Source organism: Channa argus, chromosome 15 (genome assembly GCF_033026475.1).
Source record: "Channa argus isolate prfri chromosome 15, Channa argus male v1.0, whole genome shotgun sequence".
Taxonomy (NCBI): Eukaryota; Metazoa; Chordata; class Actinopteri; order Anabantiformes; family Channidae; genus Channa; species Channa argus.
The window spans coordinates 10,883,205-10,902,338 of record NC_090211.1 but is presented as its reverse complement, the minus strand read 5'-3'; the positions used below and the strand labels follow the sequence as shown (position 1 = coordinate 10,902,338).

Genomic DNA, 19,134 nt, shown 5'->3' with positions numbered 1-19,134 from the left:
TGTTCAAGCCAAAAAGTAGTACTTTGGTCTCGTTTGTTCACTGACATTCTTCCACTTGCCTCCTGGCTTATCCACATGGCTTTAAACCAATAGAATGTTTGACACAACCTGGCTAAAGCTTAGAGGGAAAAAATGGACACACTAGCAGTGATCATTCAGATTAAAGAATGACACAGTGGGTCAGGTCAGCTGCATAAATCAAGCAAGCCAGAGAATGGATCACAGAGGCTAATATAATTTAGCGAGTGGACCCCAAGGCAGCATCGTAAAGGTTCAGTCAGACCTAAAGTCTGTCCAGTGAAATTTGCTTGCCACCAAATCCCCCATAGGTAATTTAAATAGATGATACAAATATTATACATACACGTTTCTTCAGTCATAACACTCAAACATGCTGTACTGCTTTGAAAGTCAAAAATAACAAAGTTACAAATAAAGTCACTTGTATTTGTAACTTTTATTTTTTTCTGGCATGTAAAATACAAATAATTAAACAATTCCATGAAAAAGTCTTCAAGCATCTTCAGCTGAAATCCCAGTAATAAATATCCTAGACTAAACTGAAAGGTTCATTTTTTTTCTTTGTTAAATTTTGACATTGTTCATTTGGTCATGTTTGGAAGTATGAGATTTTGTAATTCTTCCACTGATATTGGTATCAGCAGAACTTTTTGATCATTTTTCACCTTTTGATTTGTTCTACCATTCCAGGAAAATGTAAGAAAAACATCACTAAATTACTGCGTCCCCTCTTCTAAATAAATAGACACAAAATACAGTTGGTTGAGAAACAGAAGGACCACTCACCCCTCTACTACCCGCGAGACTCCCAAGAAAACCTTCCTGTAGCTTTTTTGAGCTTTGGAATATTTGGCAAGAGCTCTTAGCTGGGTTTTCAAAGAACATTTTTGTTTCAATAGCAAAATTGATATTCTCAGTATTACAATTCCATTACAGAAACAGAGCAGTTAATATCCTTTTTTTTTTTTTATAAATCAACCCTTCTGCATACACAGGAAAGCATCTTGATAGCACATCGAACCTAGGACATCCACTGTGTTCGTGGCTATTTGGTGGTCACTTAAATTTGGCCAAAGCCTCTCCACATGGTCTGTCCCATGTCTCAGGGGTTTCATCGAGTGGTTGGAAAACAAGACTGTGATTAGATTAAATAATTAAAAGATTTTCATTTAACAAGACAAACAGAACACAGGCAGTAAAGGCATAACATCTAGCACACAGCATGTATGTTTATACACTTCAATTAGTTAAATATAGCAGTGCATTCTTTGACTATGGAGAACATTTCCAAATCGTACTTCTAAAGCTGTTTTTCTATTTGTCCCCCTTTAAGAAACGAAATGGTGTAACCACAATTTTGGCAAACTTAAAATCTTTTAAACTTGCAAATATAATGAAATAAACCATAAATATACACAAAACATACTTTATACGAGGCAATAATCATAATAAATAGTTATTAAGTTAACAATAAGTTAAAACTACAAGCTTAAAGTCGCCCAAATAATACAAGTTTGTTGGCGCTATTTTGAATTTTTTCTGTTTAAATTATTTTATGTTGCAACAAAAGCTACCACAGACTTTTACAAACACAATTGAACACAGTTTGATTGAAATAAAAATTCTAACTAAGTCTAAAATCTGCATACACTGTAAAAACTAATTAAATAATGGAAGAAAATTAACAAACTGTACCCAATCAATGCAACCAAACATAATCTTTGACCCATGTGTGTTCTCTATGGCAACATCAACAACACAAATACGCTAATTTAACAAGTGAGTCTTGATATGTAAATGAAATCAATAAATTACAGGAAAATGATATTTGAAACTGACATGGGCTAAAACTCATGATATATTAGACAGTATTCCTTTCAAGGTCACTGAGAATTGCTCTATTAAGTCAGCCAAATATGCGGTTTGTTCGAGCTTGCATGGTCAGAGCACAAATTAGGGACTGAGGAAGTGATTATGTAAATTTATAGATCAGAGCTCTCATTGCTTGTTTTATTTACTGAACGAGTCTGTTCATTTTAATGTTTTTTTTCTGAACTTTTGCTCCTTTCACTATTCCGCAAACCTTTTCAAGTGTGACATTTAATTTCTTTTTTAAAAAATATATATCATTTGTTCTCAGTCAATATAAAAACAAAGCACATTGCACTTACTGTTCCATAGGAAAGTTTTTTTGTCTTTTTAAAATGATTATTGTTGTTGCTCAAGCAGTGTAGTACTGTTTCCTGCCATAGTCCTTGGCTCTCTACTGTACATAAGGTGTAGGTCTTTGTATGGACTGTGTATGAAAGGTTTTGGGCTCTGGGTCTGGTTTGTGGGTTAACAGTAGTACATTGGACATGGCTGGGTAAACAACTCCAGCTGCTGTTCAGCACGGCCTGTTATCTTGGTTATTATAATGTCTATCACTGGTCTCAACAAGTGCTCAGTCCTATTGCAATTTGCTTGACCCCAAATTGCTATAGTAGTCCTTTATGGGGTCAGCTCTGGACACACGGGCAATAAACATTCAGATTATTTTGGGGGATGACACCATTCCCAGTCAGGTTGAAAGATGCCAGAGTGAGTATTTGAAGTGGTGCAACAATACCTAAAAAATTAAATTGGCTAAAAGACAAAGCGATGATATAAATGTTGGGAGGTACATCGTATGGATGCATGCGTTTTCTCCTTTGTCTATGGGTGAATTCAAGCATCATTATTCATTTTTGATATGTATTTTTTAATCATTCTGCATTTGCATGAAGTATATGTATATGGGATAGCTTGTAACTGTTTTATGTTAGCATTTGGTTTAGTGATTTTAGGATTTACAAATGCAAACTGATATGCGCAACTTAGATATTTAAAAGTAATGATAACTGAAACTGTAGAGGGTCCATATTTAATAAATAACATAGATTTGTACAGCAATTACTCAGGGAATAACAGAGTTAGTCTTAATTTACCCTTCTTGGTACTGACTTGCAAAGCAATTCTTTGGCAAAAATCACATCAAATCTATCAAATCATCGAGAATCATGCTCAATGTTTCTAATGAATCTGCATCGTTTTTTGAATCTGCTTTTTACTTTTTAATTTGCAAGCAGCTACTTCGTGTTTTCAGCTGGGCAATGAGCAGGTCTCACTGCAGCTTTGTCTGGGATTCTCAAGTCAAAGAACTTCACTTCACTGCACCGTCATTGAAGCAACACTGTACACAACTTCAGACAAGATGTAAGTGTGTCTACGCAATCTGAAGTATAGATGTGTCTGTCAGGTCATACCCCAACAGTTTAAATTTGCTTTTTTATTATCTTTGCCATCTGTCTTTACATCAAATTTGTTTAAGTTTGTTTCAGTCATTTTGATAAGGTAAATGGTTAAGTTTGTATGAGATACGTTCCTTCGTCCCCTCCCTAAATCCCCACCCATACACCACATGCTTGTTCCCTCTTGCTCTGCAAAGATCAGAGGGTGTAAAATAAAGTCATGCGATGTCCCAATTTTTCCAAGCTTAAGAATCTGTAAAAATTCAGCACAAGGTCTTGTTCCTTTGTATGTATAAAAATAGATTTATCTCTAATGTAATCCTTTCAAAGAGTTCATCCTCTTTGGCTAACACAGCGTCATTTAGAAAAGCAAAAGCAAAAATGTCTTGAATATAGTTGACCTTATTTAATCTATCATGTGCAGATGTCTTGATATCAAAAGACATTAGTTCTCCCCATGGTAAATCTGAAATCTGTTCTGTAACAGACATTTCAACAAGACAGGTTGGCCTTAATGTTTCATCAGGGGTGCCATAAATAATTTTCATGCCGTTGGGTTGGGGATATTTTGAGAAAAGCTATTTTTGTGGTAGTGCCAAACAGATCTGAAGCAAATAAATAAATACCTTTCTGTCGTAACCAGAAGCATAAATATTAAACTCACTTTCAGTCTTGATGTTGTACAGTCTTTGAGAGGGCAGGAGTTTAAAGTTTAAGAGAGTAGAAGGGGTTTTAATAAAACTGTGGATTTGGAAAAGCTGGAATACTTGGTAATCTTTCTCCTCAAAAGGTCAGTGGTAATTTTAAACTTGCCAGATATTGCTCACACGCAATGACTCTAAGTCAGTTTTGTTTGTTTGGTCATTACAAACTGTAGCTCTCTCAATCTCATCTATTCATTTTGTTATAGTGGAGCACATGTTTTGCAGATCTTGAAATACAAAACTCAATAATTTGGAGAGCTTCAATCTGTGCACTACACTGAAGAAAAATACCGGTGCTCTTCAGCTTTTGCTCATTTGTGTTATTTCTCTGCTAACCTGCCTAAAGCCAATGTTCAGTCCATGGGTGTGATGTTCACCATTTCAGTTACATTTTGCAGCTACTTGTGTCGTAAAGGTAAAATTTTCTGTCATCTATGTGTTTCTGTGTCAATCTCTGTCAATAAATAGCATCAAAAATGAAGGCATATCAACTAGAGCAACGTAAATTGGTTGTCTTTCACATGTAGCTCTGCTTTTCTGATGACCCAAATGACCTCTGAGCGATTCTCAGTTAAAGGGGTCTCACACCACATCATGCCTTACAAAGTATAATGGCCTATGGTTAGTGTAAAATAGAGGCGTAATGAAAAGATGAATCAAAAGTAAGACACCGGTATTTTCCTTTGACGTGGCTGTGTTATGGTGAAACGGTTTTCCCCTTGCACTCATCTCGCTCTCGCCCACAAGAGAATTACTAATGAACACTGTCACCATGGGAGCACTGCCACTCTGCTCTAAGTTCACAGACAGTCTGCTAGTGTGAAGTCTATCTTAAGATAGGTTTGAAAAACACAGGAACTATTTTCATTTTCTGGACTAAATGTGGATACGTGTTGGTAGGATGTGCAAAAGTATGATCGTGTTCTTCGTTGTGAGATTGAGGGAAAGAGGGATTCTGATGGCCTTCAAACTACTCTTTTCTGTGACCAGTATTCATTTGTTAACCAAAGTCATATTGGGTCTGAGCTAACAAGCTCTCATAGGGGTAGAGAAATTTGCCTTTACACTAGGCACCACCTGACGCAGGTCAGGAAACAGTAGTCAAAGTTTCTAGAAAATGCTTACATACTCGGCTATTATAACCACCTTAAATATTGAATATATAGTTATATTTTAATAGACGTATATAAGAGAACACTGTTTTTTAATTTCATTTTCTTTGATCTAAAAAAATCGCTGATTCAAAATGCCCAAGTGTATAAAAGTGACTACATCTTCTCCAGCAAGATAATGGGAGAGATGATGGGGGTAAGAGTTTGGGTAAATTGCACATATTTGTTCATTTAAATTTTTGATCTTTTTGTTCATCAGTTGTATTTGCCTGAATTCAATCAAAGCACTCAGCACACATTCTGTGTCACATTCGTTAGACTGTCTCCTAAATAGATAGCTCTTACCCCTACCCAACAAACCAGCTGCGAACCCCTTCTAATTCAATCCAGGCAAATATAGGGAAGGACTAGCATGTTGTGTAAAGAGAAAAGAAAAACTCCACTAGTGTGTTTGTTTAAAACTCTGACTTGTGTATGCTTGTGTATGGATATGTTTGCTTTTTTGTGTTTGTGTGTGTGTGTGTGTGCGTGTGTGCATGTTTGTTTCTGATAATATAGTATGAATTTACTTGAGAATGTGTCAGACAGAGACTTAGTCCAGGCCCATGAAGAGTGATGGCACGGGGAGCTAAGGTTGCTCTCCCTGCAGGTCAAAGGAGCTGGCACCAGCAGCCTCTCTCTCAGGCCTTGTGCTGCTTGCTGGTCTTGAAGGAAACCTGCAGCACGCGGTCACCCAGGCGGTAGCCATTGAGGCTAGCAATAGCCATGGCGGCTTCATCGTAGTTGGTCATGGTGACAAAGCCAAAGCCCTTACATTTGTTGGTGGTGAAGTCACGGATGACCTTGACATTGGTTACGGCGCCAAAAGGCCCAAAGAGCTGCCACAGGACGCTCTCGTCAGCCTCGGGGGATAGGTTGTACACAAAGATGCACCAGCCGGCTCCAGTTGGACCAGTAAAGTTGACCCCAGCCAAGCTGGTCATGCTGTCAATGGTTATGGGTGAGAATCTGGGGAAGAGAGTAGGAGAGCTACCATGGGTGTCATTCTGAAGTTCCGCACAGCATTCAGTGCTCTATACTGTCTCTTAAGGGCATTCATCTGAGAAAAATAATAACGCTTGTAGTCAGGGGACCACATCTCCATCCCCTCTGCTGTACACTGTACAGTAAGTAGATAATCTGTGTAGGCATCACAGTGGCTCCAAACTAACTACTTTCATACAAAATGACCCTGTGCGCCCTGAGACACAGAAACCCACACAATCTGCATATTTTCTTATTTTCTCTGCTGACCAAAGCCTCTGGAAGAATTAAACACATGAATCACAATGTTCAACAGAAATCACAGTATCGAACAAAACAGAAACCTAGAGAGGGATGAAAAGCAAATTGGAATCAAATCATACAAAAACTGGAGCAAACAGAGGAGACGCAAACGGAATCTGGTATGTCCATGCTGGTGAAAAAAGGGGACATTAAGCAACTGAAACTGACAATGTTAGTTCATAAATAAATACATGTAAATTATTTCTATTAAGTAAAACCAAAGAACAAAAAGGTTAAACAAAGCCATGCCAGAATACCCTGCTGTTCGGAGGCTGTATAACTGCTTATTGAATTAGAGATAGGCGTTTGTTGTCTGGGCTGCTTCTGTAACATGGTAAATGGGCAGTGGGACTTTACAATTATGGCCATTAGATCTGATTTTGAGATGGAGTCAGCAGGTGGTATTCCGGGCACTTTGTTTGAGGTTTTATTTTGGCATGGATGCGTTTGAAAGTACACCTTTGGCATTTACCTCTTGATTCCGTAGCTGGCGTTTAGTAAATTGTCGAGTCTGCAACGCAAGAGGGAGAATGAAGGGGATGCAGAAGTTAGTTATGAGATCTACAAGGAAGGGGGACTGTCAGTTCACATGTAGCTTCTTCACCAGCTGACCTCCAGGGGGCATCCTTCACTGCACTGCAGCCCCAAAAAAATCCAACCACAAACTGATGCCTTGAGTATGTGTCTCACTTGGTATTTATGTTAGTTTGGTATTTATTTTTAGCTGTTTAAGCTCTAAAATAGGTTCCCATTTATTAGAAAAATAAATAAATCATGTGTCCTAGGTACTTTTCACATCTACTGACAAAACATACCCATAGTTAACTTAAATGAGCATCTCAACCTGAGACAGTACAATTGTTTGTCTGGTTCTGTTACAATATTTCATACTGGAAGCTTTGACTTTCATAATTAGACATGTATATGTGGCCAGCTTTTAGCAGTTTCAGTCATTATCATGTCTACGCTGTCTATGAACTATAGGCAAAATTTACAGGCTCAGTATGATTTTTCTTAATCAAAATGTATTTAGCTATTTGTTTTTTAATTGTACTTGGAAAAATTGGGTCTCTTACATTGGTTTTGAGCTGCTATTTGGATCAGGTCCCTTTCCAAGTGAAGGGATCATGCTGCAGTTTAAAAGAAAGTCAGAGAAAAAGAGTGAAAAGGAGGGACAGTGCCAAAATTGCCAATTCCTTCTGTACTGTAAAGCTTTGTTAATACAGAAATAGTTTTTAAAAAATATTTTAAACTACACACTTTTCCTTACAAAACGGAAACAGATTTGCTGTTTTGGGGGTGTGCCACTTCACCTAGTGGACCGTTATTTTATATTTACTCTTAGCTGCTCTCTGGTGTATTTGAGCCTTGATAACTGACAGAAAACCTTTTATAGAATTGATGTTTACTCAGTAATGGTATCCCATGTCATACTAATACATAGTATTAACTCATTTAACACTTGTAATTTAAAATGTGTGGGATACTGAGTTTGTATGAACACAGCAAGAGAGCAAGATGACAGTGACATGGTTTTGGAACAGTGTCTTTGTACAGATTGTCTGTTGGTTAGTAATGAAATCACAGGCCGAGTGAGCTTGGTAAAGGTTCAGTACCTGAAACGCTGAGTCTGGTGGTGCAGGGGTCCCGTGTAGCGGCGTGCAGCAGTCTGGTACAGCTGAGTCAGTAAGGCCTGACCTGTCTTCTGACTGGGGTTGTTGGCAAACTTGACAGTGATGGGCTCAGCGGCACCCAAAGGCTTCTGTCCGTTCAGACCTTTGATAGCCTCCTCTGCTTCATTACGCTTGTCAAACCGGATGAAGCCCACTCCTCGTGATATTCCTGCTCCGAATAAGAAAACAGACCAATGTTACTACCTTGGCATCAACAAATGTTACAGCCTGCAAGTGTTATCACTATGTTTCAAGGTAGGTAAGTCCCATCCACACAAACCGAGTGACCGCATGAGAAGTGAAATAAGGCTTTACCTGTAACTTGGTCCACTAGGATGCGAGATGTGATAATGCGACCGTATTGGGAGAAAAGCTGTTCCATGTCTTTCTGGCTCATGGTCTTAGGGAGCCCACTAACGTAAAGATTGGCATCACGAATAGAAGCCGAACTTGGCCGGGCATATGATACCTTCAAAACCCATATAAAATCAATAAGTGCATTTTTCAAAACAGACAAGTTACAGAACATGTTAGAAAAGTGTGATGTGAATGTTGAATTCATAGTTGAATTCATAATTGTTGCCAGCAAATTCATATGGACTCCCACTGATGGCCTTACTCCTTCTCCTTACTCACCATCTTCACAGACCCAGCTCTTTTTTTGCTCTCTCTGGACTCCAGTGCCTAGAGGCTAACACTAAGCCACAGTGGCACATCACAGACTTGTAGTGATGAATGTGACCATTACACAACTTGTTACCAGTACCCATTAACATCTCCAACTTTCAGTTCTGATGTTATATTTTTCTGAATTCACAAGTGGCTTCATTAGAGCATGCCCATTTTTGGTGCGTCTGTGTTTATATCTGTTATGCTTTTCTGTTTGTCGGCTTCATCTACTACATTGGAGGAATGTTTTACTGACTGTGAAAGCAACAAACATATTCTTGTACTTGTGTTTGTGGTATGATGGGAATGCGTGTGATAGATGGTCCAGTTCAGTGCATTGTTGGGAGAGCTGTGATTGTGTGTGATGGAGGGACAAGAGTGAGTGTTGTCTGAGATAGGCTGTGGTGCCCTCCCTGTCCTGCCTTCTTTCTTTGTTTCCCTCCTCTGGGAGAGAACAGCTCCACTGGCAAACAGCAAACAATGTCAGTGCATCACAAGACTTGCAGGATCTGCGACAACTTCTAAACATACTGTTGGTAAACAGAGTGTTTTATATACATATGTATGTTTGTGATGAGAAATATAAATGATTGAAAAGTTTGATATGTTTGGGAAAAAAATACTTTAGCTTATTGTGCAGGTAGGAAGAAAATGAACGAAAGTGACTTGTATATTTTCTGTCAAAAGAATACAGGTGTTCGGATCTCATCCATTGGTACTAAGCACCACCATCCATTGTATACACAGACACTCTGTATGAGCAGGAGGTTGTGTGGTGCGTTGATTAGGGTGTTCTGGACGAGTCAGGGGGGAGTTGCTGTGTTGGGGAGCAGAGGCTGCCCTATAATTAACCCTCTCTCTGTCACTCCCACAGTACAGATGGTGCCTGAAGCCCATATGGCCTCTAATCCTGTCATTGGCATTCTGCTCTCTGTTCTACTCCCTACCCTTCTATTGCTGCCCCCTCCCTCAGAGCCCCACCTTTCTCTATTAAAGCTTCCTGCAGAATCACAAAAAAAATAAATAAATAAATAAATGTGGATTTGGCCGAAAGAAACAGGAGTGAATGTGCTTGAAAATATAGTAGTGTTATTATATCATATTATATTAATCTATTTATAAAAGTATCAAATACTATTGAACATGATCATTTAAAATTTAAAACAAAATTGGAATTTTTGTATATCTTCTTGTATCTTAATATGTGCACATTGTAAATCAGAGTTATATACTGTACAATGTGTATTGTCCATGTACAGAGTAATCAGATCCAGTACTTGGTGCTGCTTGCCTGTGGTCCATTGTTCTTTTAGTCAAAAGTCATATTTATTGTCCCTATTCATGGACAGCTGTTGAAAAATCATCTGCTCTGCTCTCCAAGAGATTTGATTTTTTTCCCTTAGTCTTTGATCCACTTTGATCAGGTTGGGGGGGCGGCATTGAAGGAAGTATCGTTTAATAATACTCCCCCTCTTTCATCATCTGATTTTGGGAGAAAAAGACCCCTAATTAGCTGAGATTGGAGGCAGATGGGGTAACCTGGACTGACCTTTGTGCACCACAGTCAGGCTTCCTAATGACATTTCCATCACAATAACCCCTGCATGCTGTCTGCCCCTTGCTTTCTGACCTCCGCTCTCTCCTTCTCTCTTCACCCTTTCTCTCACTTCCTTTGTTCTAGCCACTGCTGCCTTCTGCCTCCTCCTCCCCAGTTTTCTCCCCTCCCTCTGTCACGTCTGTCACCACTTCTCTCAGCAGCCCCCCTGACAAAATCTCCACTTCTTTTCTTTTTGTCTAGCAGACCCTCAAAATAAAAACAAAAATGCAGGGAATTTTGTGAATAGTTGAGGTCTGCTTACCTTGATTGTTTTAGTTTGCAGTTTCAGACCATTTAGTGTGTTGATGGCCTTATCTGCGTCATTTGGATCCACATAGTTTACAAAGCCATATCCCAAACTCTGACCTGGGGACAAAGAAAGAGGCACAGTAATGTAGGAGATTCTCAAAACCATTAGCATCCATAATGTTTTCTTAAATGTGGACACATTTCTGTACCTGTTATCTTGTCTCTGACTAGCTTGCAGGACTCAATCTCTCCAATGCTACCAAACAAACTTTTAAACTCTTCCTGTGTCATGTTCTGAGGCAGGTAGTTAACGATCAGGTTTGTTTTACTGTCATCTGTGGAGCCATTGGTGCTAATGACTGGACCATTAGGCATACTGGTTCCGCTTGGACCGTTGGACACCTGGGTTTCCATGGTGCTGATTATCTGCTGAGGAAGAGGGTAGAGTTAGATATATAATTCATAAAGACACACAAAAGGACACAGGATGGATATGGCTGTATAAATATGCATGTCCAATATTTAACATACCATCCTACACTCAGAAATAAAAGCAACACACACACACACACACACACACACACACACACACACACACACACACACACACACACACACACACACACACACACACACACACACACACAATTTGATGGTCCACTTTTTCACTGTCAGAAGGGAAGGTCAGGAATCAGCATTTCTATAATGGAGATGGATATGAGGTCTGAATTTATCATTTCCCCTCCCCCATTCTCCCCATCTTTCCTCCTGGTTTGCTTCCTGCCTCTGGTCCTGCAGATGTCACAGTCCCTTTTTCCATACTCCTCCCCTCCCCCTACTCTCTTCCAGGGTCAAACACCATTACATCATTACATAGGGATGGATAATAGTAGTGGTGGTGTGCGAGGATGGCAAGATCCTGGGGGAGTTAAGGGGGGCAGGGGTCAAAATGATGGACAAAAAGGAGAGTGACAATGTTAAATGGATTTAGTGCTACAAAAAATGAGAAGATCTTGCTTTGGTAAAACAATGTCTTAGGATTACATGTTTGTTCTTCCGACATTGGTAAGGTTTCTTTGTGTTCAGATCTTTTTTTTAAGCAGAGTAAAGATATAGGTGCACAGTACAGGGTTTGTAGCTCTTGTGTTGCTCTAGCATGCACCATGTTGCTTAATCTGATCCACAGGGGATTTTCAAGTAACATCTGTGTGGTCAGAAACAAAACTTCCCGCTCTACTTTCCCTTTCTCTTTCCTTACTCTCTGCACCCAGTTTTCTGACTCTTGATAATTATTTCCATCATAAATATACACAGAAAATCATTGCAAACTCTGTTTGGTGTAAAGAAGAGATTAAAAACATCAAGTTTAAGCAGCTGGCAACATTGTTGCTGGTGATGCTGATGTTATGTAGCTGCACTGATTTGTTCAGCTGTTAGAACCATTACACTACATGTACACTATAACATTTCAGGTGCATGAAGTGAAAACCTGCAACTGCTTTAGACAGATAATCCACTAAATTTTATTATATTTTGGATGCATTTTAAAACCGAAAATACCATTTCACAAAAACACTAAAGTTGTTGCCGTTGCAGGTGAATATTATGTATGTCAACAGGGCTACATTTGTCTTCTCTAAAGCTCCTGGGTTCTTACTGTGTGGTTTCCAAAGCAACAACGGGACTTAATTAATGAATCTACAGACTACAGACTTTCAAGATTATATTTAGGGAATCTCCTGTCTTGAAAGAGAAATATTTGTCAATTCACCTAAGTATTATTATACAGTGGTAAATATGGCTTTGTGGATTGTGTCCTCAAATATTGCATAACCAGTATTATTTCAATTCTCAAAAAAGTACAATATCTAGTGATTTAAGATTGTTTTCTTTATTGGTAACTTATATATGAGGAGTTTCTGTATTATCCAAATGAAGGGAGTTATTATTTTTTTATATCTAGGTTGGTTACAATAACATTAAAAGGAACATTATTGCTTCAATTATATTTTTTATATCTATTTGCATTTATGAGGGTTTATCTCCTTTTCGAGTATCTTCGAACAGGTTCGTCTAATGTGCCTTTTTCCCTCTGTAACCCGCTCTCTTGCTTTGAGCCTCACCTCGACTCAGGTTGCCCAGGTAACAGCCCCTCAAAGACTGCATTGTTTCTAATGGCTAAATGGCTTTCTTGCCTTAGCTCAGTGTGTGTCTGTGTCTGTGCTTATTAGGAGCAGATATACGGGTCAGACATTTGTTTTCCATGTGCTTATATTATATGGTTTGGCAGAAGCAGTGAATATCAGTAAATCAAATGATAATGACAAAGAGAAGGGAACACTGCAGCGGAGTTATGACAGCCTAAAAATGAAATACTTCCAACACACATCTGCTTACAAAGGGGGAACAACACACAGCAAAAATGCTAGCTGAGTTTAATTTTTGCGCCCTTATAAATAATGACATAAGTAATGTGTAAACAAAATATGGGAACCAAGCTGTTGCATTATACAGATATATAGAATATTAACCCAGTCATGTACATTGTTGTGTGATGTGATGAATTTGACTACCAGAGATATGAGCAACTGAATGTGTCCCAAATATGACAAAAGTATTTTGAAGGAAAAAAAAGACATATTAGGGCAAATTTGGGTAGTCAACTGAAATAACCCTCAGCATGGTAGAACACACATCCCCAGTGAATAGTGTGAAGTTATATAATTCACAGACCCGCCAATTTAAGGCTGGGCACCGAGACTGGCTGATACAAGCCGCAACAAAGAGTTTTATACAGAAATTGAGAGCAGTTTTAAAGGTATTTGAGATAAAACACAGACCGTTGTTTCATCTTTAGGCTGTCATATCTTGCATTGTACACCCACAGTTGAAAAATCTAATTCTCTAGATTTGGTTTGCAGTAACTCAATTACTGGGACAATGCATAATTGTGATATTGTATGAAGGCCCATAACAACATTAATAATTACAATATGCCCAGACTATAAGGGACAATGAAAATGTTCACTCTAGGAGCACACTGTAACTATGGCATCCCGACTGAAAACACGGAAAAACACAAAAACATTTAATCTTTTACAATATTTTTCTAAATTTTCCAGTTTTTACAGTAGCACTGTGTGTCCCACACTGCTTTTTTTCTATTTTGGGATTCTGTGAGATCTCCCTTAATATTTAATGTACTGCATCAGTATCGCCTACACATGGTCCCAGACTTGCACACAAACAAGAACCCTGCTTCCACTGCCAAACACATGAACCCAGACTTGCACGCAAACAAGAGGCCTGCCTCCACTGCGAAGCACACATACCACCTACACTGTACACTATTAAATTACAAAACACAGAAGCATTACATGAGTAAATGTAAATGCTCCTCGTTTTCTCAGTCCTTCTACAGCTTTGCCAAACAAGTTCTGCGCCAAAATGCAGCACAACACTGGAGGTTATAATGTACTGTTTACAATTTTAAGTCACAACAATAGAATTGCTTCTTACATGCTAAAGTGGACTAAGAAGCTACAGAAAATCAATGTCTCAATTTAAATGTCTGAGGAGTATAACATGACCAGGAAGTACTTTGTTTAGATATGCAGTCAGAGCAACCATGATTAAATGCTTGGTAAATATAAAAGAAGTACATTTATTTTCTGTATTTCTATTATGTGCATTTTACTTCTCTTTCTAAAGTGTGATGTTTTTATTAACAATGATTAGCATTTCTTGTTATAACCTTGTATCTAGTCCACAATATAATACATTATACATTTTTTTGGAATGCATGAATGGAAGCTAAAACCTATGCTGAAGTGTAAATGAGCCTTCTAAATAACACAGATTACAGGATTATCCCAAACAAAGGGCATTAGCCACACTCTCTGCAGCTTAAGGGATCATGGTGGCAGCTGTAAAACAACAGGACGACAGGAGTCACAGCTCTTGTCAGCCATGCACTGAGGCTCCTTTCAATTCTCCGCTCCACGGACTAAAAATAATAAAGATTCTAAAAGATTTCGGCTCTCCGAGTATGTGCTGCTTTGATAAGATGGGAGCAGACAACGTCAAAGGCTCCCGGAGACAAATCTGTCTTGCAAGTCCTCATAGCACGGGGCGCTATCCAGCGTGCTGAAAAAGGGAGTGGCTTTCGGACTGTCTCATTTGAGGCCACGGAGGCCCGTGAATCCACCAGACCACCGAGTGGATTTATTTTATATTTTGCACAATTTTAAAACACATTAATTCGACTGATAAGAAAAAAAAACACATTTACGTGTATTTATGTAAAACAGATGCACGATTTCTATGTTTCGTTTATTTTTTTTTTAACGGCGCTCTGCAGGCATTCATGAATCGGAGCCACTTTTTGCTGAATAAACGTATTGAAACGACCAAACAAAAGAGCCACCCGTTCCTCCTCTTCCCTCTCGCAGAGGCTATGGCAGCACTATGAATATTAATGTACACAGTGGCGCTTTGTGTCGTGGCCAGGGGCTGCAGGACTCTCCGGGAACAATGACTGTTACAGATGACAGCCCCAAGTCAAAAACGCCATGATAGGTCAATAAAAAGTCACCAGTGTTAGATAGTTATTCGTTAATTTAGATCGGAACAAATTAGTAGTCGTGTATTTAGAAAAGCTTGATAAACGGACTTGAACTTGAACTGACTTTAAGCGTTAAGCGTAGGCCAACTGTAAATAAGGTGAATGACAACCACATAAATAGAAATACGTGTCTTAAAAGAAAATTGACTATTTTTTCATGGCACCTAAATGTATCAAGCAGTAGGCCAGTTTATGTAGCGCGTGCATAGAAATTATATGCTCAACATTGATTATCTAATATGATTAGAAGAAAAAATGGTTCAGGAGGTTGAGTTCCCTGAAATGGCAGGTACATACTTCTTCGCTTTCTTCCTCAATTGCTGCTGATAATTACATAAAATAGTGGGCAACTGGATGCAAATCACCGCTTACATAAGATAATTACACTAAAGTTAGACAGGCCATGTGTTATCTGTAGAAATATTAGCAAAATGTAAAACCTTTTAGTCGCTGTATTATGTGCATGCAAAAAAAAAAAAAAAAAAAAAAGACTAAGTTGTTAAATCAACACATACAAAGATTGATGATATAAATCAATATAGGCCAAGCAGTTTTTAGTTAATTTTTTTAAAACTGCTTTACAGTGATGGCCTCGGCGGTTCTTGTCCTTGAATTGTGTAAGTGCCTTGGAAAGGTGAACTGACTCGACGCTTTTATTTGCTTGGCACTGCGGTACAGGCATGGAGGACTGCGGACCATGTGGAAGGGAGCTTTACAGCCTCTGTCAGTGTGACATTGTCTAGGCCTGCATGGGGACAATAGGTAATGTACAACAAAGACAAAATCAACTGGCGTAGGAAACGTGGACAGGTAGAGTCTCACAAATGTCAAAACAACGTGCTGTTCACTTGTATTTTACACATTTTCCTAAGCGATATTTTGGCCACATAACACTCAGTGAATAAGATCTTGTTTATTTATGTTACTGTATTATGAGGGTCAGCCTCATCTCACACATTCTGTTCATTTTGCAGTTCAAATAATGAGTTCTATTTCCTGCATGTTGAATTCAAAGTCTAGTTAATTTAATAGTTATTTAAATCTAAACCAGAAAAAGTTACATTTTTTATCTCACTTTAATAGGTCGGGTGGGTTAACACGTCTAATTTCCCAGTTCATAATTGATTTCCTGGCTTCTTTGACTCAATCTGTTCTTAATTAGTTTGTTTAGATAAACTATCCACTATCCACCGTATAGCGTGTGTGGGGGTACAGCGGAGTAAAGACATTCGTGGCTTCGAGGCCTTGGTTTGGTCCAGCAGAGACACGCCCAATCCGGCCGTCGACACAGAGCAAAGCTAATTTATCACTGCTCACATCTCCGTTTATCCGACATGCGTAATCTAACCATGGACATCTTGTACGTATATGATGTAGTAGTCAGAGAAAATTCGCTTAAAATGTCCGTGCGCGTCCTCACTGTCGCGGCCTCTGAGATTTCCATCCCATTTACTCGGTTGCATCGCAACGAGAACCCTGAGGAATTTGGACTTTGTCTGATTCAATGCAAACCAATGGATGCGTAATCTCCCTCCTCCCCCTCCCCCTCCCGGAGTGACTCGACCCTTTTTTTTCATTTGCTTTGCTGGATGGGCCCTCAGCCTCCGAGGCATCATGTTTTGTCTCAGAAATCCGTCTCCAGCATCCTTGTGTTGTACGAGGCAAAGAAAGGCAGTCCTCCCCCCAATGAACCAAGAACATCTCCCCCCTGCATAACTGTAATCATGCGAAATTCTTAAATCTCGAGTCCTGTATCATTAAGGAAATACATTCATAGCTGCGACGTTTAGGCAGTTGACATGGCTCGAGCGGCTAAGATGCTAAAACGTAAAGCCCGTGCTCTCTAAAATGGCAGGATAAAGACTTTACCCATCGCAAAGAGTGACTGCAGGCTGGAGCGCAACCGGCGTGGCGCATCACTCAGTATGAGATTTCGATCGTCAATCATAATAATATAGCTTTGCATGTTGGACAAATACATAGGACACTGATCTCAAAGGTGCTCTATGTTTTGGCATGTGGGCATACTCATGGAGCTATGTGTAAAGTTAAATAAAAGACGTATCAGTAGCTACATCATGTGTACCTGGACCGCATACAATGTAAGCATGCTGCTTTATCCCTTAACAATATAGGAGAAATAGAGTCATACGTACAGTAACCATTCTTGACGTACAATGAAAGAAATCTAGGTCCTCCTTTTGCACTGGTCTTGAAGCTGAAGGTAGCGTGTCTATTAAATGTTCTTCAGCCTTTATATTATATGGCCCTTATGTTCTGTCAGGAGTCCAAATAAAAAGAAAAAAAAAAGAAAAAAAGGAAAAAAATACAATCTTTTTCAGGGGATCTCAGCCCTGTGAGATTGTAGGTGTCCTCTATAGGATGAAAATGAGGAGAAAGGGGTTTTCTACTGGATGATGATGCGGGAGAGCGTTCTCTCTGAGTGGCGTGGGCGATGGTTCAGAAAAAAAGGGAAGCAGTGATCCTCAGCAGGGTGTGTCCAGGGGAGGGTGTTCTGGTTCTGCTGCTTTTGTGTGTAATTCCCTGCTCCTCTTGCAGTCTCCTTCTGTGCCTCTGCTGCAATGTTCTTCTTTTATGCGTCCTCCTGGCTGGCAGAGCGCGTTGCTGATTGGCTAATTGTGCAGGGAGGGTACTACATGGCAGCCATTGCAATGCGCTCCTCTCCCATTATCCCCTTCAGGAGAGATCACCAAGAGTACCCCCGCCTCTTCCCTTTTCCATCCCTGCCCTTCCATCTCTCCACTCCCTCCTTCTTGCTGCCCTTCCTTTCTTCCTGCCCCCCTCTTCACACGCATGCAGAGCGGAGTGAATAGGTCTCCACCTGCACTTTCAGAACAGATGGGTGCAGCAGAAGACAGTGGACTTGTCTCTCTCATTCCCCACTCTTTGCACTCAATTCTCCCTCAGCACAGCCCCTTCCTTTCTCTCATATTCTCCATTTAAGCTAGTTTGAAACCATAGAAAAACAACTTAATTCATTAAGTCTTTGTCTTTGTGAATAAAAGCAATTTTGAGTGCAGATCTGCAGTTTTGGAGTTCATGTTCTGGGCTGACAATCACAGAATTGCTGTGATAGGGTAAAAAGCCACAAACTATACCATAATTGCATGTGAATTGTGGCTAGAAAAAAAAAGCTTTAAATCCATAATAAGACTAATGAATAGAAGATTTCTGGACCTATCATATGCAAGGCAGATGGCTAGCTATAGGGTCAGGTGCAGAAATGAGAATAACAAATCAGACGGCCCCCTTATTTAGATTGATTCAGTAAGAAGTTGAGAACCATGCAGGTCTGATCAGGTTTTGCTGAATCATCGTTTTTCTTTGTTTTATGATAGAAAACATGGCTGGCAGTGATTTTTGTCTTACTTTACGACATGCCAGTATCCACCTCCTGAGGAGTTCTTGTCGCTCCATTCCCATCTCCTGCTGCACCCTCTGTGTGGTGAGTGCTCAGTGAGACATGCTGTTTGGGCTCATCTATAATGCATCCCCTGCCCCGGGACATCATGTGTGACAAATGACCTATTTCTGCGCAGACCCCCACAGGGCCTTGACCTGAGGGGGGTGGGTGTGCATGCGTGCGTGCAAGTGTGCGTGAATCTGTATGTATGTTTGTTTATTTCTGTATGACTCTAAGGTTGGTGTTCATGTCAAGAAGTGAGATGTGAAGAGGGATTGCGCTGCGTCGAATTTAAGCCTCTTGTGTGTGTTTTTGGTTAGTTAATAAGCAGACAAGCAGTGATGTGAGGCCTCTTGCAACAATAATCCCTCAAACTGCTTTACTCTCTCTAACTGACCTTGAGGTGTCCTCAGGTGTCTCTGGCTGTAGTGATGCAACAAAGGAGGAAATTGTTTGCATTATTGAC

The 19,134-nt window shown here is 39.6% G+C and overlaps 1 protein-coding gene across 15 annotated transcripts; it reads right to left on the bottom strand.

Moving 5' to 3' along the window:
• Positions 1 to 438: 438 nt before the first annotated feature.
• Positions 439 to 17,934, bottom strand: elavl3 (ELAV like neuron-specific RNA binding protein 3). 15 transcript variants are annotated; one of them, XM_067476414.1, is made up of 8 exons: positions 17,401 to 17,931; positions 10,830 to 11,049; positions 10,634 to 10,737; positions 8,421 to 8,574; positions 8,049 to 8,277; positions 7,509 to 7,562; positions 6,905 to 6,943; positions 439 to 6,135 (listed from the first exon to the last, which is right to left on the bottom strand). In XM_067476414.1, the coding sequence occupies exons 1-8, from the start codon at positions 17,407 to 17,409 to the stop codon at positions 5,787 to 5,789; spliced, it is 1,158 nt and encodes a 385-aa protein (XP_067332515.1). In that variant the 5' UTR covers positions 17,410 to 17,931; the 3' UTR covers positions 439 to 5,786. The 15 variants fall into 15 exon arrangements, with proteins under 15 accessions (XP_067332515.1, XP_067332518.1, XP_067332516.1 ...); XM_067476417.1 differs by having other exon boundaries at positions 439 to 6,114; positions 17,401 to 17,930; XM_067476415.1 differs by having other exon boundaries at positions 10,830 to 11,046; positions 17,401 to 17,929.
• Positions 17,935 to 19,134: the final 1,200 nt, after the last annotated feature.